At 34.6% G+C, this 22716-nt stretch overlaps 1 protein-coding gene across 1 annotated transcript; it reads right to left on the bottom strand.

The window, feature by feature from the left end:
• Positions 1-10535: 10535 nt before the first annotated feature.
• Positions 10536-22499, bottom strand: LOC137248783 (odorant receptor 63a-like). The gene is made up of 8 exons (XM_067779686.1): positions 22373-22499; positions 21985-22176; positions 20346-20444; positions 18327-18492; positions 17748-17853; positions 16532-16633; positions 10677-10832; positions 10536-10612 (listed from the first exon to the last, which is right to left on the bottom strand). Exons 1-8 carry the CDS (start codon positions 22497-22499, stop codon positions 10559-10561), a joined length of 1002 nt encoding a protein of 333 aa, XP_067635787.1. The 3' UTR covers positions 10536-10558.
• Between the last annotated feature and the right edge of the window lie 217 nt (positions 22500-22716).

Below are 22716 nucleotides of genomic sequence, written 5' to 3'. Positions count from 1 at the left end.
CCAGAAATAAAATGTCTGAAATAAAAAGATAACTCGCCGTTTCTCAATTGGGCCTAAGCTTATTAGTTCGCTATTTTCAAATTTTATATGTTATTGTAAGATAATATTGTATAAATTTGTGTGCCTTTTAGAAAAGTGCTTTTAATTTTTCCTTCTTCTCCTCTTCTAAAAAACAACCAATTGTGCGGGTGTCACATTTAAAAAAAATGTTTATCCGAAATACCTTGCATATTTATGTGCCTGGTTTTGTAAACAAAGTAGCCAATCCTGGTTACTACGATGGTGCGCTTATTTATGAAGAATTCGGTGGTGTCTTGATATCAAAAGCTATCTAGTAGTACCGCATGTAGTACGCTCCCTTTGATTGCCCTCGCCAAAAAAGCTCAACCGTCATATCAGTTACTTCATTTCACTATGCCCCGGCATCCAAATAAAACAGACTTGCTCATACGCCAATCGTTTTCATGCCTTACATAAATTTTAATAGTAAAATTTCAAAACATTTTACTCTATTGCTTATCTTTGCTAGTAAAAAAGAACCATTAGGTTTCTTAAAGCGACTGTCCGTTATAGATAGAGAAATTATTAGCGATAAGTACAATGCGGACAGTTTCACATAAACGCTCTTTTTAGAGTTCCATTTTCGACAATGTAAAGTAACCCCGATCGAGCACTTTATTTTTTGTTGATCAATTTTATTATAGGCATCATTACTAATTTTCTCGTCTTTGGTAACGAACTCAACCCTGGTCGGTTTTAAGCTATGTGATATATGATTAAACTAAATTTTACCAAGAAACCATCAGCAAGTTTTTACTGCGCTGACAAAAGATTGTGGTTATTTTATTTGCCATTCATCATTACCTATACTTTAGTGACACAATAAATTATTACTATTATCAAAAGAGCTCAGTAGTTTGCAATCACAAATTTTATAAGAAAATCGAAGTAGTTCAAATGATACCAGTCAAATCCAATTCAATCTCGAATTTTAATAAAACCCAAAGATACGCTACAGAAAAGAAGGATGACAGTCACGCAGAACTAAAAATATCATAAACATAAATATCATGGAACGCAAGGTTATAGAAACTCGAAGGAACTCAAAGGAACTTAAGCCCTTATGGAGATAGATAAATAGTGGCTTCGGAAATATTAGTGCGGAAAAAGTAATATAATAGAAAAACGAATTTGTAAACTTTTAAAGAATGATAATTTTAAAAACAACAAGAAATTTAAAATATTTAGCATGGGATTCAATCTCTCAATGCAGATCAATCAAAGGCAAAAGCAATATTGAGCACTTCGTGTGACTTAAACTTCTTAAAGTTACATATGGTTAATGGGAAAAAAATATTTTTCCACGATGTGATTACCAATTTATGATTCAAACTCAACTCCAGTCTGACTTGTGTTCACCATATCATACCGATGACAAGGTAAAATGTATAGTACTCAACGAAATTTATATTATTTATATTACTCTACGAAACTGCCTATTTGTTGCCGCAAGGCAGCAAGGTGAAGCCGATAAAATCTCTTATTGTACTCATATTTCCTTCAGTGAACTTATATACATTATTCTTGTCTCGCCCTAGTTAAACAAATTGCAGCTGGCCTTAAGCAATGCGGCCCGGTTTATTGGATCTAAAAGAAAACTTGGTAATTTATCTCCATTTTCCACGAAAATCTTCGTATGTCATGTTTTTTATTTCTTAAAGACAAGAAATTTTTGCTATTTCCACACGCTGTTGTATTCTTAAAATCCATTTATTTAAAAAAAAACTTAACTTGTGTCCCTCTGCTCGGACTTTGAATTTTTTGGTTCCGAAATATAGGTACTCAGCAGCGTACAGAATGCTCTTTGTATCCGTGGAACTCACTTCTATCTAAGACAAGAGATATAAAGGTAAACAAATGCAGGCTGTTTCAAACAAGTAGTACTTTCTAGCTTTCCTCATTTATTATCCTTAATTACAGTTCTTTCTTTGGTTCTCAATCTATGGCCTGAACATTTTTTTATTTTAAAATGAACAGGGATATTTTTAAGTGATTAATATTGTTATTATTTGTGCTTGTTAATTTTTCTTGGCAATTATATTTATATAAATATATACATACATATTTACTACCCAGCAAATATTAGGAGTCAGAATGCAGCCAAAAAAGACACCGAAATCGGAGCGCTTACAATGATTATGAGCTCATTCAATAGCCCGAAATTAGTGTATTTCCTGCCTTGCAATGGTTGTCCAATTTAAGCGTTATTTCATGCATTTTGTGAGCCTAAATAGGAGTCCGATCAGACTCCTGAATAGGAGTCCAATATGAACCCTAATTAAAAATTCAATCAGACTTCTATTGCGCTCATAAATAGCTCATAATTTATTTCTTATGTGACTCCTGTCAGAGTCTCGTATCCATTATATAAGGCATTGGGAGAGCACCATTCAGGGCGGTTAGAATATTGGGAATCCTTCTTGAAAAGTACGATATTGGAAATGAAATCGCTTAAAGGTGGGGCATAACGACGTCAGCGCTTATCGAAGGCATACGAAGGTTCGAGTCTCCACTCGGGGCATACTGCAGAGGCAATTAGTTCGTACAAAAAAAGAAAGTACAAAAAACTTACATGTATATGTAATATGCGGATAATTAACAAGTGGCCAAACGAAGCGTTCAGAAGCTCCTTTGCATGGTTCAATTATATGGTTGGCTCATATCTATAGCAACGACATACCTTTGTTCAAATTGTCAAAATTTGCGTGTTGGTGTGAGGCGAACGGAATGAAGAGAAAACATAAAACTTTGCAATTCTTGTGTGTTGCGGGAAATAATTAAATCGATTTACTAAAAAAAATAACTCAAGGTGATGTGAAACTACCACCACGGTAGTAAATAATTGTCAATGTGTTGGTTACATTTTGCACTTGCCATCTCCTTTTGACAATCCCTAAGCCAGTGAAATGAAAAAAAAGAAAATCAGCTGATGATATGAGCATAATTGAGTCAGGCTCCCTTACTAACTGAACACTTTTGACATAAGGCTCAAATTTTTCACCATATCGGAGTCATAAAAGACTCCTAAATGATCAAATTTCTGAGGGTCATATTTTTTCACTTATTTCGGTCTCATATTGGATTCTTTAAATATGAGTGTTCGAGAATGTTGGAGGGCTTTGTACTCATTAAGATTGATGTACTTATTACTACAACGTTCTCGGAGCGCTCACAACTAAGGATTACGATATGAGTGAATAATATGAACTTCAGAAATTTTATCTTTTATGAGTCTTTTTGACCCTGATTTGATAAAATTATATGCAAAAGAATTATGAAAATCATTAAACTAAGCAGCTTCTGAAGAGAAATTCACAAATTTCAGACATTTCATTTTTATTAAAAATTCAATTAAAACGAAGATAATTTCAAACAGCGTTGGAAAAGCTGGTTGCTTCTGTTATGACCTGCCTGCCGGTTAATTTTTGTATTGGCATGAACGTTTTACCTCTTTTGCCGGTGTAATTTTCTGCATCTTATCGATGTAGGTGTTTTAGACATTTTGTTATTTTGACGTCCGGGTTGTTGCCTGGCATGCCAGCTAATCCTGTCCTGCTTTTGTGTCCCCGCATGACACCAACCATCTTTTCATTTGTAATGTGGAATTCACGCCTATAACACCAGCCTCTCTATGGTCCGCCCCTGTTGAAACTGCCAGTTTCCTTGGACTCCCGTTAGAGGACTTTGATGAAAACTCGTGAGTGGTTGCACTCATTACATGGGGGGCGAAGCACTGCTCACAAAACAAACACAACACCCAGCCCTATAAGCAAATTTGTCTCAATAAAATTTTGCTTTTTGTCAACAGAGCGATAATTTTAACTCTATATGATTTATGCTTTCGGAATATATGTCAATAGGCCAACGGATTCTCATTAAGAGCTCAAATTTTCTTATTTCTGGGTTTGAAATATGTAGCAGGTTTTTCTGCAGGGTGAATAACAATATACACAAATTAACAGGTTATGTTAGAAAAAATAATACTTATTAGTGTGTGAGAACTTTAAGCGTGTTCGTCGATAGTGTTCTTACGTTTATTTACAATTTTAATCAAATTATAGCAAAATCATAGTATTTAGTAACTGTAAATGTGAGAATTGCACGTACATGTTGCAACTGGTTTGCTGCTAGAGCTGTGGTGCATGAATTTTACTAGATAGAGGCAAAGCGGTGCGAAACTGGAAGTCCCCAGCACCAGATGGTATCCATAACTGCTGGTTGAAAAATGTACAACGACGTATCGTCCAATTGTTCACCATTATACAACTTTCCTCCAAACAGGATCAATTACCCCAGCATTATTAACGAGAGGCCAAACATATCTTCAAAAATATCCAAGAAATACCGAACCCCATAGGCCGATCGATGGGCTACGGAGAAGTAGACAGTAGAGGAGCAGCGGTAGCCCCTTTAGCTCACACATCGGTATACCGTGCCTCCCTCACTTAGCTTGGACCAGGGATGCACCTTAACGTTAAGCTAATCGTTTATCAAAAAATTTCCACCGTTTCCGTTGAAACACTTCGAAATATTATCGATAAAGAAATTATCAAGATAAATTGTATCTCGTTTTTAACCGAAACGAAAAGCTTTCGTTAACGTTAAAAACGTTAACAAAAACGTGATACTTTATGTTTGAATTGTGCTGGCAATGCTATAGCCATGGTGAAGCCGTAAGGTGGTAACAACGAGCGCACATACACACACAAACTCCATGTAATTTGTTTGTGTAATTCGTTGGTGGTAATGTCAAAAATACTCTGAGAAATGTTCGTACTGTCAAAATTCATGAGAAAAGTTGCAATCAGCTTGGCTAATGCTCTCACCTTTAATGACTCCGCCATCAATCAGCTTTGCCAGCATAGTTTGAAATTAATAATCAACATAAACGATTTGATTTCGTTTTGATATGGCAGAAAACGAAACGAAATCATTTCGTTAATTTGACGTTTTTAACGTTAATAAACGAAACGAAATGACTTTGTTTCGTTTATTAACGTTAATTATCGTAACGAAATGATATCGGTTCGTTGGTTAAGCATGCCTGGCTTGGACAACGGGTGCGATACTCTTAATGCTAGCCATCCATCGTCATAGAAATCAAAATTTTACCCGTGCCATGACTGTAATCCTTAACGGCATAAACTAATCGAGATAGATATAGACTTCTATATATCAAAACGATCTGGGCGAAAAAAGAAATACATTTAGCCATGTCCGTCCGTCCGTCTGTCCGTGAACACGATAACTTCAGTAAATTTTGAAGTATCTTAATGAAATTTTGTATGTAAGCTCCTGAGCACTCATCTCAGATCGCTATTTAAAATGAACGAAATCGGACTATAACCACGCCCACTTTTTCTATATCGACAATTTCGGAAAACCGAAAAAGTGCGACAATTCATTACCATAGACGGATAAAGCGATGAAACTTGGTAGGTGGGTTGTCCTTATAACAGAATAGAAAATTAGTAAAATTTTTTAAATGGGCATGATACCGCAAACTTTTAAAAGAAGGTAATTTAAAAGTTTTGCAAGCTGTAATTTGGCAGACGTTGAAGATATCATGATAAAATTTAGCAGAAACGTTACTCCTAATACTCTATGTGTGCTAAATAAAAATTAGCAAAATCGCATTACGAACAGACCCACTTTTTTAAAAAAGTTTTTAAAGTCAAATTTTAACAAAAAATTTAATATCTTTACAATATATAAGTAAATTATGTCAACATTCAACTCCAGTAATGATATGGTGCAACAAAATACAAAAAAAAAGAAAATTTCAAAATGGGCGTGGCTCCACCCTTTTTCATTTAATTTCTCTAGGATACTTTTAATGTCATAAGCCGAACGAAAATTTACCAATCCTTGTGAAATTTGGTAGGGGCTTAGTTTCTAGGACAATGATTGTTTTCTGTGAAATCGGTTGAAGCCGCGCCCAGTCTTTATACACAGTCGTCCGTCTGTCCTTCCACTCGGCCGTTAACATGATAACTTGCGGAAAAATCGATATAACTTCACTAAACTCAGTTCACGTACTCTTCTGAACTCACTTTATCTTGGCATAAAAAGTGGCCGAAATCCGACTATGTTCACGCAAACTTTTTCGATATCGAAAATTACGAAAAATTTAAAAATGCCCTAATTATATACCAAATACGAAAAAAGTGATGAAACATGGTAATTGGATTGGTTTATTGACGCAAAATAAAACTTTAGAAAAACACTTTGTAAAATGGGTGTGACACCATATTAACCATATTAAGTATTATTATATTACCATATTAAGTAGAAGAAAATGAACAAGTTCTGCAGGGCGGAATCAAAAGCCCTTGGAATCTTGGCAGGAATACTATTCGTGCTATTACATATGTAAATAAATTAGCGGAACCCGACAAATGATGTTCTGGGTCACCCTGGTCCGAATTTTGTTCGATATCTAGAAAACGCTTTCACATATACAACTAAAACCACTCCCTTTTAAAATCCTCATTAATACCTTTAATTTGATACCCATATCGTACAAACACATTATAGAGTTCCCCTGGTCACCCTTTATGGCGATATCTCGAAAAAGCGTCCACCTATAGAACTAAGGCCCACTCCCTTTTAAAATACTCATTAACACCTTTGATTTGATGCCCGTTTCGTACAAACAAATTCTAGAGTCACCCCAGGTCCACCTTTATGGCTATATCTCGAAAAGAGACCCACCTATAGAAGTAAGGCCCACTCCCTTTTATAATACTCATTAACACCTTTCATTTGATACCCATATCGTACAAACAAATTCTAGAGTCATCCCTGGTCCACCTTTATGGCGATATCTCGAAAAGGCGTCCGTCTATTGAACTAGGGCCCACTCCCTTTTAAAATACTCATTAACACCTTTGATTTGATGCCCGTTTCGTACAAACAAATTCTAGAGTCACCCCAGGTCCACCTTTATGGCTTTATCTCGAAAAGAGACCCACCTATAGAAGTAAGGCCCACTCCCTTTTATAATACTCATTAACACCTTTCATTTGATACCCGTATCGTACAAACAAATTTTGGAGTCAGCCACCTTTATGGCGATATCCCTAAATGGCGTCCACCCATAGAATTATGGCCTACTCCCTCTTAAAATACTCTTTAATACCTTCCATTTGATACACATGTCATAAAAACACATTCCAGTGTTACCCTATGTTCATTTTCCTACTTGGTGATTTTCCCTTATTTTGTCTCCATAGCTCTCAGCTGAGTTCGGTTACACCCGAACTTAGCCTTCCTTACTTGTTTTCCTTGATATTAAAAAATATTTTAAAATGTGCACACAGTGATGGTATCTAGAACATTTTGCGGAATTTCACTTCTTCGTTAGCTAGTTTTTTGGCTGCTGAGCTTTGAACTCGTCTATACCTCTATTCACACTGTGCTAAAGCATATGCGTCCATCCACTCAGCTGTTTCCATGCCGCTATTTTGTTTTTATTGCAAATAATTTAAGAACAAACTTTCATGAACTTTGTAACTGAAACTATGCCAAAAAATCTCAAAAACATATCCGAAAACTCGAAGATTTTACGAACATTTCTAACATTTTATTTTGAGTTCTCCAAATATTTTTATATCCACATAAATCTTAATAAAAAGTAAAAGTTAAAGGCCTCTCAAAATTCGCATTGATTATTAACAATTTTCTCCGAAGAGTACAAATAAAATATAAAATAATACATTCCTCTCATCGAAGCAAATCAAAAACCACCTATTCGCAAAAAAAAAAAAAAAAAAAATTATAAACTCTCAAAAATCACTACAAATTTATACAAACCTATAATATACTTTGTTGTTCTAAAATTGATTCTGAAAACACAAGTTAAAAGATTCGAAATTTACGTAAAATTTTCTCGAGTTTTCGAGGTTTTACGAAAACGTTTTTGAGTATGGCTTGCACAAAATTTATGAAAGTTTTTTCTTGAATTAATAAAAAAATTCAAATGACGAAACTTTATAAAAACTGACTGCTATTTTTGTTTTCGCAGCTGTGTATATAAACATATATATATATATATATATATATATTGTAACGAATTTAGTTAAGATCCGCTTATTTTACACCTTCTACTAACGTTCGAATCGCTAAATTGTTGAATAAATAACTCCAAGATTCAGTAATGCAAAATGGTCTTTATTAGACTACCTTGAAAGTACAATATCATTTATACTTCGCAACCAATAAGGTGCTTAAATCAAACTGAATCCAGACTACTCAGCTTCTGCTGCTTTTATACTCTCTGCCCAAATGTGTAGACGTTTCTTCTTCTAGAATCCTCTACCTGGTCACCAGCCATACGCGCGTGCATTTGTAGTGTGTAACCATATGCGTGTGTATATGTGAGCGAAGTAGTAGCTGATGATGACATGCGTTTGTGAGTATCTCACTTCTGCTTGTATGGATGTGTGTACATGATGATTAATGTGTTTATATCAGTGCACGGACTTTACCACTTTATTGGTAGATCTACCAACTTTTTAGCCCATTTTCATTTTCTACCACTTCTACCACCAAAGCCCAAAAATCTACCAACATTTGCCTTTGTAAGGAAATTAATAGCGTTTTCTTTTCTGGCTATAGTGTTACGCTTTTTGTACGCCGCGCAAGGGTTGTTGTTCTATTATAAAAAACAGGCAACGCCTTTACGGGGTATTTCGTTCTTTTGTGAAAATTGTTGACTGCTCGCAACGCAAAAGCGTTACACTTTTACCCTGTATAAAATAGCGGTGTGGCAGTGCAACTCTGTGAAACTCTCAATTCGCTCTTGAGTTCCACATATACTCTGTTAATATGAGTACACAGATCACCCACCAGATTGCGCATTCACGCGTTCAAAATTGCTTCGTTCTCCGCATCTACGTCACAGTTGACTGTTTGAGCGAATGAAAGAAAGAGAAAAAAAAAACAAGAGCTAAAGGAAAATGACGTAAGAATTGCCCATAAAAAAGAGATGATCTAATGTTTACATGCGCAATGCGCAATCTTCTTGTGTGATTTGTGATATGAGTGAATATGGTGAGATGAAATATTCTTTGTATGTACTATAAATGTTGACAATTTTCTGGGGTAGGAGTAACACTATAAGGCTTTACCATTTACTTAGGCAACAATTTATTTCAGAAAAGAAAACGCTATAAGAAACGATTCAATTTCGAAGACGAAAAGTTACACCTTTTGGAAAATGTGATAAACTCCACGTCAAGTGATACACACGTGTAAAAAATTTTTCACCCTGAAGACGATTACCGTGTGTAATCGAAATATATTGGTAATATATAAAAAACCCTTGCGTTTTTATTTCAATTCAGACCTCAATCCAGCTAGCAAAAACTGATTAGTTGATGAAAAAAAATATTAATTATAGTCAAATGACAATGGTTGTTCCCTTACTTAAAGCTTTTCCATTTCATAAGACTTCCATGGAAATTCTTAACAACGAATGGCGATCATTAATGTTATATGATAAGGAAATAATACAAAAGATATTTCCCGACGATGTTCTTAAAGAATGGATAAAATTGGGAACTGAAAAGAGTCTTCTAAAAGAAAATTTGAGTGAATAAATGTTCTCCTTAGAAATATTACCTCACAGTAGTGCAGCCCCAGAAAGGTAGTTCTCTATAATAAACGACATAAAAACGTAATGGATTAAAAATTTCAAGCATTTCCAATCAAATATTAATAAAAGATTGTTGTATCGGAGGGATTTTATTTCAGCCTCCAATTAAATTAATAAGATTTTATAAAAAATTTTACTTTATAGGGTGATTTTTTTCCTTGTATTTAATAACTCCCATATGGAACTAGATTTTTCTTTTGTTTTTTTCTTACAACTTCTTTTTGTTGAAATTCGGTTCTTATTTTGAAAAATTTGTGCACAAATTCAAACAAGAAATAAATTTGTTTATGAAAGAAATGTAGTAAATGAGCTCGCACATATTTTCCTTCTATATTTTCATCAGTTTTTTATGAATAATTTTGAACGAAAATAAAAAAAGTTTAAGTAAACGATAACATGCCAAGGTCGGTAATTTTTTGGCAGAAAAATACTGGTACATTGGAAAATTGTTGTAGTAATGAGACGTGTCGGTAAAGTTTTCTCAGTATTTCAAGCTCAAAATACAGGAAAAAAGCAAGTATGATATACAAATTTACATGCATTTTTTTGTTTTGTTTACATTTTTTTAAGTGTTGTTTCGGTGAAATGTACTTTATTTGTTTTGCATGAAATATGAATTGTTTTGTACAAATATAAAATGTAGCTAATGTTTTCTTGAAAAAAAAAAATCTACCAACTTCTACCACTATTTAAATTTTTCGTCTACCAACATTCTCTTTTTAAAAGTCCGTGCACTGGTTTATGTAGCTTGCTTAAATGTTGTTGTGCCTTTACTTAATAACCTTAGAGATGGTAATATTCGTCACAATATGTATTTCAAAAGCATTGCTCATTCCTTGCTTAATCCGATATATCCCGTAGAAGCAGGAAATATGAATAGCTCATTTTAAATATCTGAAATAAAAAGAACGCATATAAAATATTTTAAATTATATATATTAATTAGTATAACATTTACTTTTATCATAGTATCGTAGCTTAAACGAGCAAACCAAGAGATATCAAAATGTAACTCTTCATTGGTTCGAAGTAACATCATTTGAACCAATTTTTGAAATTCCTTAGATTCTTCGTACCATAGACAATTATTTAGTGCAAGCGAGATCTCTTCACTCTGTAAAATAATCAAAAGACAAAAAAAGCCTGGTAAATGTGAGGGATGATAATTCGCCAAGGATCAACAAAAACAAGCAAGGACGGGACCGTATTCGGCTGTGCCGAAAAATTCATTCCTTTCAAGAATGGAACTGAGCTATAAACTTGTCCCATTCGTAATATCCGAATAATCGGCTGTATAGGTTATGTTATATGTAGTGAACAGATGAACATACTTAGCGGCATTTTCGATAAATATAAAATAAACAAGTAAGGAAGTCTAAATTCAGGTGAAACCGAACATTACGTACCCAGCTGTGTACTTGAAACGTTGTTACCCTGTGCACAAGTGCAGCTGAGTACACTGAAAGAAATGGTGGTAGTAAAATAATTCTTGATTTAACGGTAATTCGGTTAAATTATGGTTAATTGGACCGAGTTCTTTGTCAAACGAACAAATTAGTTTAGTCATTTCAACAGAAGAGAAATTGTTGCTCTTAAGTTAACAAAATTCTGTAAAATTGACAGATTCCTGGTCATTCTAACTGATTTTTCTGTTAACACAACCGATCTCACTGGTCGTTTCAACAGCGATCAACAGGCAATACATGAGCAAATTTCAAATAGAATTTTACGCTCACTGCGCGCTCTACTTTGCACTTATGACGATGGTGCCACTTGTTTAAAAAAAAAAAAACAACAAAATAAGAAAACCACCAAATCAAAAAACACACAAAATGGGAAAACAACACAAAAATAATTTTTCAGTTATCAATACAGAACGAAAAACACTTTTTTGAGTTTACTGTACAAAAAATTATGAGATACCTGGACACCTATTTATCGGGTACAATCTTGCAACTTCTCCTCCAAGCGAAATACAAAATTACGCCCTCTTGTTGCAAAAGTTTTGCTTGAACGAACAGGATTTTTCCAAAGTTAGTAATATTTTGTTCAAGTTTTTACGAATTTTCACTCACGCGAACGAATTTAATAAGATAATAAAAAACATCCTTTTTTAATGTTGATGTTTCCGACAGCATAAAAGTTTGAGTTGTTTTGGAATCGTTTTGAATTAAGGTGTTATGAAAATCAAACTTGCCGAATTACATGTAAAGTTACTCCAGTGGTGAATTACCTTCTAGCGATTTGATTCTTTACTTTTCTATAACTTACAAGTTCTCTATTTAAAATGTTATGTCAAACATATATACACGTTTTGTTCGAAACAATCAAGTGTGGCAACTACACGCGAGAGTAGAAATTGAGAATGAGCTAAGCTGCAACCGAAAGATTTGAGAATCAGTTTTGTGACTACTATTTTCATTTCTATTTGCAAAGCGAAGTTAAAAACTATAAATTAAATAAATTATAAAATATAAAATTTGGTGAAATTGCGTTAAATAAAACAAAATAATAAAGTGTAGAATGTTTAATGTGTGTCAGCATATTTGATGTAAGCCCAATTGACGTTCGGTTAGTAAGTGCCACCATGGTGTGATGGTAGCGTGCTCCGCCAGCCACACCGTATGCCCTGTGTTCGCACCCCGGGCAAAACAACATCAAAATTTTGGAAATAAGGTTTTTCAATTAGAAGAAAATTTTTATAAGCGGGGTCGTTCGGATTGGGAGATTTTTGTTCGTCTTATGGCATTAAAAGTATTTAAGAAAAAGTAACAAAAAAGGGGCGGGTCAGGTCCATTTTCAAAATTTTTTAAGTTTTGTTCTTAGCTCAACCATAGCACTGCTGAGGTGGAATATCAGTCAAATATAGTCAAATACCATTGCAAATTTTGTTAAGGCTAGACACTTAGGAAAAGCGGGCGTGATCTTTCACCGATTTTGATTGTCCTCACTTAGTCTTTATAATTTGGCAAGTATAATGTGTATGCCAAATTTCAATATATTATCTTTAAGCTTTTGATTTACGGCTTGGTAAACATCCAAATTTTCTTCTTCTAAATGTTGGTGATGCGACGCCCATATACCAAAATTTTCTGGAATTTGTGTTTTGCGTCATAAAACCAATCCACCTACCAAATTTTATTATCTTAGTGGCATTGTTTTGTGAATTATCTAATTTTTTCCATTTTTCTAAATTTTCGATATCGAAAAAGTGGGCGTGGTTATTGTCCGACTTCGCTCATTTCCAACACCTATCTATTCTGGTTAGCCCGTATAACAAATTCGTTGATGAAGATATCTCAATATATGCTCAAGTTATCGTGTTAACTGGCGGACAGACTGGCGGACGGACGGACATGGCTTAATCAAATTTTTTCGATACTGATGATTTTGATATGATATACCTATCTCGATTCCTTTTGGTGCTTTGTGTGGAGATACAAAATTTCACATTTCTCGTGGTCTACATAGGATAGTTGTGACCATAAATCGCATATCTGAACAATATATGACGTAAAAGTAAGTATTTGATGAAACTTTAAGCTTCCAGCTGTTAAAATGGGGCAGAAATGACGAAAGGCCCCCAATCTGCACAACCGGGGTGTATGGGGTGTATACTATATATACGACTGATCTCTGCGATTTTTTCACACAACAATAAATACTATATACGTGATCGTTTGGTGAAATTTGAAGTTTCTAGCTGTTAAAATGGGGTTGAAATTGCGAAATGTTTCTTAACTGAACAAATAGCTGTATGGAATATATGCTATATAAGCGACCGAAGAATCATTCTTGCCACTAAATGCTACTCTGGACTAGGTAGGCAATTTAAAAGTAAAGTTCTCTCTCGGCATACGAAAATCATGCTCTACAAGTAACTTATCGTACCCATCCTCATGTATGGTGCAGAAGCATGGAACATGAGGACATCAGATGAAGAAGCTCTGGGAGTGTTCGAGAGAAAAGTTCTTCGAAAGATTTATGGACTTCTACGCGTTGGCCAGCACCAAGGAAGATTTAATGATAAGCTGTACAAGCTTTACCCAGACACCAACATATTCTAGCGAATTAAAACGCAGCGGCTACGCTGGCTAGGCCATGTTATGTGAATGAAAGATGACGCTCCGGCTCAGAAAGTGTTTTTATCGGAACCCGCTTATGGAAGCAAAGAAAGAGGGCGGCCCCTACTCCCTTGGAAGGACTAGGTGGAAAAAGATTTGAACTCCGTTGGCGTGACCAATTGGCGCGCCTTGTTGGATGGCCATAACCGTTTACATCCATATGGAATCTAGTCTGTAAGATTTTTGTAATCATAGACTTAAATGAATAAATATGAAATATGAAATAAACGGTTAAGCGCCAATTAAGCAAATAAACGCCCGATCTCCATAATTTTTGCAAACAACAATATGTGCCATATACAAAAGCATTTAGTGAAATTTGACATATAAATAAAATAATAATAATATAATAAATTTCTACAAGTTGTCTCAAAAATTGAGGGACAATATTGCGGTCAAACAGACACAAGGACGGACTGACAAACGGACATGGCTAAATCAAAGCAGTTCGTCATCCTGATCAATTCGGTATACTTATTGGTAGGTCTATCTCTTCTTCAGACTTACAATCTTGAAATTCAAGACAAACTTTAAATACCATTTCATTTTTATGAAAGGTATAAAAATAACAAGTAAAGAAGGCTAAGTTCGGTTGTAACCGAACATTACATACTGAGATGAGAGCTTTGGAGACAAAATAGGGGAAAATCGCCATGTAGGAAAATTAACATAGGGTAACCCTGGAATGTGTTTGTATGACACGGGTATCAAATGGAAGGTATTAAAGAGTATTTTGAAAGGGAGTGGGCCATAGTTCTATAGGTGGACGCCATTTGCGGATATCGCCATAGAGCTGGAGCAGGGGTGACTCTAGAATGTGTTTGTACGATATGGGAATCAAATGAAAGGTGTTAATGAGTATTTTAAAAGGGAGTGGGCCTTAGTTCTATAGGTGGACGACTTTTCGAGATATCGCCAGAAAGGTGGACCAGGGGTGACTCTATAATATGTTTGTACGATGTGGGTATCAAATTAAAGGTATTAATGAGGGTTTTAAATTGGAGTGGCCCTTAGTTGCATATGTGAAGGCGTTTTCGAGATATCGTCCAAAATGTGGACCAGGGTGACCCAGAACATCGTCCGTCGGTTACCGCTAATTTATTTATATATGTAATACCAGGAACAGTATTCCTGCCATGATTCCAAGGGCTTTTGATTTCGCCTTGCAAAACTTTTTCATTTTCTTCTACTTAATATGGTAGGTGTCACACCTATTTTACAAAGTTTTTTCTAAAGTTATATTTTGCGTCAGTAAGATAATCCAATTTTTTAATTTTTCTTAATTTTCGATATCGAAAGAGTGGGCGTGGTCATAGTCGGGTTTCGCCCATTTTTAATACCAAGATAAAGTGAGTTCAGATAATTATGTGAACTAAGTTTAGTAAAGATATATCGATTTTTGCTCAAGTTATCGTGTTAAGGGCCGAGCGGAAGAACAAACGGTCGACTGTGTATAAAAACTGGGCGTGGCTTCAACCTATTTCGCGCATTTTCACAGAACACAGTTATCGTCATAGAATCTATGCTCCTACCAAATTTCATAGGGATATTGGTAAATTTTTGTTACACTTATGGCGTTAAAAGTATTCTAGACAAATTAAATGAAAAAGGGCGGAACCACGCCCATTTTGAAATTTTCGTTTATTTTTGTATCTTGTTGCACCATATCATTACTGAACTTGAATGTTGACATAATCTACTTAAATACTGTAAAAATATTAATTTTTTTGTTAAAATTTGACTTTTAAAATTTTTTTTAAAGTGTGCGTGTTCTCCATCCGAGTTTGCTAATTTTTATTTTGCACAGATATAGTAATACTAGTAACGTTCTTGCCAAATTTCATCACGATATCTTCAACGGCTGCCAAATTACAGCTTGCAAAACTTTTACATTACCTTATTTTAACAGTGGGCGGTGACACGCCCATTGTCAAAAATTTTACTAATTTTCTATTCTGCGTCATAAGTTCAACTCACCTACCAAATTTCATCTCTTCATCCATCCTTGGCAATGAATTATCGCACTTTTTCAATTTTTCGAAATTTTCAATATCGAAAAAGTGGGCGTGGTTATATTCCGATATTGTTCATTTTAAATAGCGATCTGAGATGAGTGCCCAGGAGCATACATACCAGATTTCATCAAGATACCTCAAAATTTACTCAAGTTATCGTGTTAACGGACAGACGGACGGACATGGCTCAATCAAATTTTTTTTGATACTGATGATTTTGATATATGGAAGTCTATATCTATCTCGATTCCTTTATAACTGTACAGCCAACCGTTACCCAATCAAAGTTAATATACTCTGTGAGCTCTGCTCAACTGAGTGTAAAAATTATATTAAGAATTTTTGCCGTAATGTACTATGCCAGCTTCGAACACACACGTAACATTTTGTATGATAGTATGGGCATCGCTGATGTGATGACAATATTTGATCAAGAGGCAAAGAAGTATCAAGTGCGCAGAAAAGTAGTAATCTATGGTCACATGTAGTAACAGCCTAACGCCTACACTTTCACATAGGACTAAGGCTGTTATCCTTACGACCGACTGCATGGTACTAAATTTTGCATGCTTTTCTGCGCACTTGATATTGTTTTAGAGGTCTTTGGCGATGTAGCTTTACCGTTAGCGAAGGTTGAAATTTGGTGCCTGATCTAAGTGCTTGTTTATACTTACCGTGTTGGTGAATTCTTGACCATTATAACAATAAACGCCGCACATGGCAATGGCGGCTATATAGTATATTACCATACGAATGCATGTGAGCTTGTCAGATTCCTAAAATATGGATGAAGAATGTAGGTGAACTTTTTTTTTACATTTGGCGATATTTACAGTAAGAAACCGAAAAGCTGTAGTAGAAAAATTTTTCAAATTTCATCAATTAGTTATCTTTTTTTTTATTTTCCACGTTAAAAAAAATTCTATAAACTTTTTAACTGAAACTATGCAAATCAGCCTTTTCGAAAAACTTCCGAAATAAAATTTGACGGAAATTTAAAAAAATTTATTTGCAGGTCCCTAAAAGTAAATTTTTTTTTTGGCCCAGTCAATTTTAATATTATAAAGTACATTTTTACATTCTTTTGAAATTTTTTTCCGAAATGTGTCTTAGATTTTCTTCCATAAAATATCTATATTTGGATACTTTGTATGAAAGAAATTTGTTGTAAATCAATGTGCGGGACTACGAAACGGCACATTTAAATTCACAGAGGCTACATAGGTTATACTAAACTGGCCGGTAAATAAAAACCTCGCATAGACTTGATGTGTCCACAGTATTACCAGAAAATATTTAATGACCAAGCGGAAGAAGCCCTCTCGGTTCACTTGTAAAATAGTAGAAGTTTTCTAGGATTTTGCTTAATTGCTGACTCGAGATCTGACAACTCTGTCGCACCCAATAGCTGGAGCCTTAACCTGGCGAGCGCAGAACATAGAACGTGCTCAACCGTTTCTTTCTGCAGCTCGCACTTCCGTCACCTAATGTTATTGACGTGGCCTAACTTATAAGCATGTGATGCCAGAAGGCAGTGTCCACTTAGTCCAGGCTATGCACATGATCTTAGAAATTTTGCAGCCCCGCGCTTTTGACCACGCCTTTCCTGCTTGTGGATCATATGCAACTCCTGTCTTCCTTTGATTTCTCCCAAACAGATTGGGACGTCTGTCGTCGATTCAACGAGTGTTGCAATTCATATTTTTTTTATATATTTATTATTAAAAAAATTAAAAAATACTTTTTTAAATTTAAGAAAAAAAAATTTTTAAATATAAATTAAAGAAATTATTAATAACAAAAACAATTATATAAAGCAATATGAGTATTTCTCGCTAATTAAATACAGACAAAGTAATTACCTTAATTACAAATTCCTTTTCTACTCACCAATGATTCATTGATGTTGAACAAAACCATGGCAGACTCCAACATGATAATTAAGAAATGCGATACATTTACGTGCTTGAACATCTTCTGAGTGTCCTTAAAGAACCTGCATTTAAACGTAAGTATATGAGAGTTAATTATCAACAGAAATTTTTTTTTTTTTTTTGCTTTTTTTAATAAACGGCTTTTAGCATATGAACACCAATTAAAATTCATGCATAAATTTTATATTTTCATTTGATTTTAAAATTTTCATACATACCCTGTCCGACCCAAAAAAAAAACAATATTTTTTTTTTTTTCAAAAAACTGTTATCCCCATCGTTTTTAGCGCATATTTTTGGGTCGGACAAGTTATATATGAAAATTTTACAATCAAATGAAAATTTTTTAGTAGGTCATGAAAAAAAACCTTAAAAGTCAAAGTTGAAAAAAGTCAAAAAATTAAATTTCACAGGCTCGAAAACTATTTTTTTGGGTATGCGTAGTGGAACTTTTTTTCCTGAGCCCAAATCCTATCGAAAAATCGATGGCGCGATATCGGTTAATAAATCAACCCAGTCTAATGTATATACATACTCGTAAGTATTTTGATAATGACTAATGCAACAACACATGTATTCCACACGTGACTCTTTTGGCACCAAATCCGAGGTAGAGCACAAAATCATTAAGCAAAGTACCTTGATGAGGCCAGTACAATGAATGCATTGGATTACAAATAATAAATCGAAGCAAAAAGAACCTAAAAGGAGATTAGATTGATTAAATAATTATTATCTCGTGGTAAATTAAAGCACAACGACAACAAGATTGTCACGACATGATAGCAGAGGGCTAATTCACGTCCTGTGAAGTGATAAAATGAAACGGAATTTTCATACGTTTGAAAAGATATTTGTATAAGTTTTTTTTTTTTCATTTTATGACTTAGCAGCTCGTGAATTGGCCCCGAAGGCCGATGTCGTGCTATATGATCCATGATTTATATCCATTTTTTAATTCACAATAGAAATGGTGAATCCTTTTAATGAATATGTTTGATCATATCCATGTTTTATTGAAATATAAATATACAAATAATTTGACAGACTCATATATATCATTTTAATAAAATTATACTGTTTTCACACAGACGGCTTATTGAATTATAGAGGCAGTTTTCTACATTAAGACGCTTATTGAGCTCAGTCTTCCCTACAAAATTCGAATCTATAATTATTTCATTAGTAGCTAATCGAATGCCTAAGGAAGTCAAAAGCACAATGCAACTCTGTTGGCAGCGTTCCGCTTCTTAGTTTTTGGTGTGTTCAGTGTTTAAAAATGTCGTTTGTCAAAGTAAATGTCATTGTCTGTATTATACTGTCTTCACACAGAAACTTAATGATGTCATTTCACCTGCTAATGAAATCGTAAATTTTTTGCTTTCACACAGAAGTAACTGCTCGATTAGTATGAAGGATGAGACAGACAATCATGGCGGAACGATACAAGGTGGGAGCATGGTGACATACCTACAAACAAACAAAAATTCCATGTACTTGTAAATTCGATAGACAAATGTCAAAATCGTACTGCGCCGGTAGTTGAGGTATCAAATCAAATAAAAAAGGTTATAATCAGCTGTCCGATGCGGCCACCTTGTATCGTTCCGCCATGCAGACAATGACATTTGCTTTGACAATTTAACATTTTTAAGCACTGAACACACCAAAAACTAAGAAGCGGAAACGGAAGCGGAACGCTGCCAACAGAGTTGCATTGTGCTTTTGACTTCCTTAGGCATTCGATTAGCTACTAATGAAATAATAATAGATTGGAATTTTGTAGGGAATATTAAGCTCAATAAGCGTCTTAATGTAGAAAACTGCTTTTATTATTCAATAAGCCGTCTGTGTGAAAACAGTATTAGATTTCTCCCTGATATACTACACGACACGGGCCCTGGTACACACAAATGCATACTGACAAAATTAGCAAACTGCCCATGGCGGAACCATACAGGCGACGGCCGGAAAACATTGATACTTTTTAATCTAATTTGGTGTTTAAACTTTTGACGATTTTGACCTCAGGCCATCGAATAACAAATTTTCTTTGTATGTATGTCGCCCTGCTGGTACCTCGTGTAGCTCCGCCATGGTACTGTCATGCCACTGCAAGTGAAGCCAGTGAAATACAACATTATATGTATATGTAGCAATTTGCTTAGATTAGCATTAACGATACGTTTTTTTCCGGAAAGTGGACCAGAAACCAACCTATTAGAACAAATTCAATTTGCTTGACATTTGGTATATTTGTAGGTAGCCCTTTGCCTAGAAATATAGAGAGATAGGGATCGATGGAGCGGAAAAATTGATGGAAAAGACGTAAAGGGAGAAAGAGACGCAAAGAAAGAGAAAGGTAGAGGGAGGTGCAAATAAAAGGATAAGAAAAAGGTGGGGAGAGTGAGAGGGAGAATAAGTGGTAAAAGCTTCTTAAAAGTTATGCAGATAGACCAAAGTTACGGCATAAATACGTCTGCCGGTTCTGTTAGTTCCTCTATAATATTGGACTACAATAACTACTAGTATTAATTGAAAAATGTGTATTTACCACAGGCGGCTAAATTAGCTCCGGTAAGATCCAAAAGCAGATGTATATAATAAAGTGGAAATGACATGGACTTATCATCAGAAAAGGACGTAGCACCTACTGCAATGCAAAAATAAAAAAAAAATTATGAAACCAAGCTTGTGTTGTTGTAAAAAAGCAATTATAATTAAAAAGGGTTGAGTACCAAGTACTCGAGAAGTTCGATGTGTAAGCAAACAGGTGTTAGACTAAAATCATAATGTTTTTAATATAACGAGAGCTCACCCAGGGGTTGAAGTAAACGCACAACAGAGAAAACTTTTCCTTTAACAAATAGTTTCTGGCTTTTAGAAAAGCGTTTCATCTACTTCTTATCGGGAACAAACGATACCGACAAGCTATTATTATGGGTTTGTTATTGATTGCAAAATGATATCTTCGAAATAGCTATCGATTTGTTATCAGCCTGATATTGTCTTTTTATTGGTTTCTTAAAGGCTTTCTACCGAAAGGTCACGTGTGTGTCATCTATTTTATATTGAAGGTTTGAAGGTATGTGTTTCATAACAAACAGATAAATCGACTTTACCAATTCGATTACATGCCAAAGCAAATTGGTAGCACTTCGATAAGAAATCGATTAGAAGCCAGTTTCAGAAAACATATTGATATCTATTCGATAACAAACGATTAAAAATCGATTTAATTAAATTTAATTGAATTTAGGTCAACTTAATTTAATTATGTTTTATTTAAATTTATTTATTATTAAATTTATGATTTATTTGTATTAATTGATTGGGGATTGCCCTCACTACTTTAAGTGTATTAAAACACTTATTTGAAGAAATTTTTAATATTTTTAGTTTACTTAATAGATGGGGAAAAATGAAAACAATGTGACATCAGGACGGAAGGCGAGTGCTATTTCGATTAGTCTTTGTAAATATCTGCAAGAACTTTTCTCCCGGGAGTAGGATTCAAACCTCCACACGCGATGGTTGAAGTGCTTCAAATACACAACATTGGTTAAACATTTTTATTTCTATAAATAGAGCAAAGCAAATGCCAATTCTTTGAAACCGCCAACAACAAAAGGCGTAGCTTTATCACATGATAGCACACAAATTATTTACTGTGCAAAGGATATGCAAAGAAGGCAATTGATATAAGTTATACAACAACTAAGGCAGGCCTGCCTGAATCTGTTTGTATTAGTTAAATCAAAGCAAGAATTCAAGTCCGAATCCCTCTCACGGGGAGAGTGTGGCCGAAATACAATAGTAGGAAAACACAAGGCCATGAAATGAAATTTGTAAGATCACTGCCACACCAACGGGACACTGGTCGCTCAGCCTGCATGTTCGAGAATTTGGATCCCTGTCAACGTTATTTGCAGGAACTGAGACGAAGAAGTCAGCAAAGAAACAGCAGGTTCATTGTCCGCATCATTTGGTTTGAACGAAACACCGACTAGCCGTGCTAAAACAGCAGGAAATCGTTCCAGAATAATGTGTATTAAAACGGCGCCCCATGCGCTACTTGGGCTCGCATCTTTGGCATCAGAGCGGCACAATTAATCGCAATTTTGACTGTAAAAATTATAACACTCTTAACATTACTTAACCGAGCGGTACTCTTACCGTATGTACATACTTACCAGGTATGTAAGCATAGTTGGGTGTTCCTTTAAATTTGTGATAAAAATTTATAACATTGGGTGGTATGATATAAATGAATAATCCGCTTATGTATACAGTTAAATACACCTTTAACTGTTTACGCACTGTTTTCCAATTATTATCCATAACAGCATTAATCTCCTCTTTTATTTTTTTATTTATTGGATATGCTGCAAGCAAAATATGGAAATCTTGTTAAAGTTAAGTCTCAAATTTAAATCCAAAAAAATTCAAAAAAAGGAGTTAGACAATGGCCTAAACTATGGACGGTTCACAACCTATGCTCAAATGTTTATACATATTAAACATAAATGAGCCTAAGCAGATCAAACATACAAATTTTACAAGTTTTAATATTTCGACTACCTTTTTTGAGATTCCCAATTTTTTGTAGCACATCATGATTTAAAACTCGCTCCAATTGCGCATAGAATTTATGTTGGGTAAAAATTATATAAATCACTTTAACAAAAGCAATTATCATTTCAGACATTGAGAGAATCGACTGGAAAATAAAACATATATAAATATATAATTAAACTAATAAACACACAGGAAAACGCAATAAAAACAAGTAAGTACAGCGCTGTATCGGCTGTACCGAAGACTTCATACCTTTCATGAATGGGGCTGAATAATAATATTATCCCATTCGTAATATCCAACTAATCGGCTGTATAAGATAAGAAATATATAGTGAACAGATGTAC

Source organism: Eurosta solidaginis, chromosome 4 (assembly GCF_040869045.1).
Source record: "Eurosta solidaginis isolate ZX-2024a chromosome 4, ASM4086904v1, whole genome shotgun sequence".
Taxonomy (NCBI): domain Eukaryota; kingdom Metazoa; phylum Arthropoda; class Insecta; order Diptera; family Tephritidae; genus Eurosta; species Eurosta solidaginis.
Note: the sequence above shows the minus strand (reverse complement) of the source record. Positions and strands in the feature narration are given on the sequence as shown.

What these genes read in the sequence shown, in the direction of transcription:
- LOC137248783 (XM_067779686.1), bottom strand. Translation starts at nt 22,499, where the DNA reads ATGTCTGAAATGATAATTGCTTTTGTTAAAGTGATTTATATAATTTTT. An exon ending in CAACTATGCTTACATACCTG is followed by an intron (nt 20,445 to 21,984) that starts GTAAGTATGTAC and finishes TTTGCATTGCAG; the next exon opens with TAGGTGCTACGTCCTTTTCT. An exon ending in TCAACATCAATGAATCATTG is followed by an intron (nt 16,634 to 17,747) that starts GTGAGTAGAAAA and finishes TCCATATTTTAG; the next exon opens with GAATCTGACAAGCTCACATG.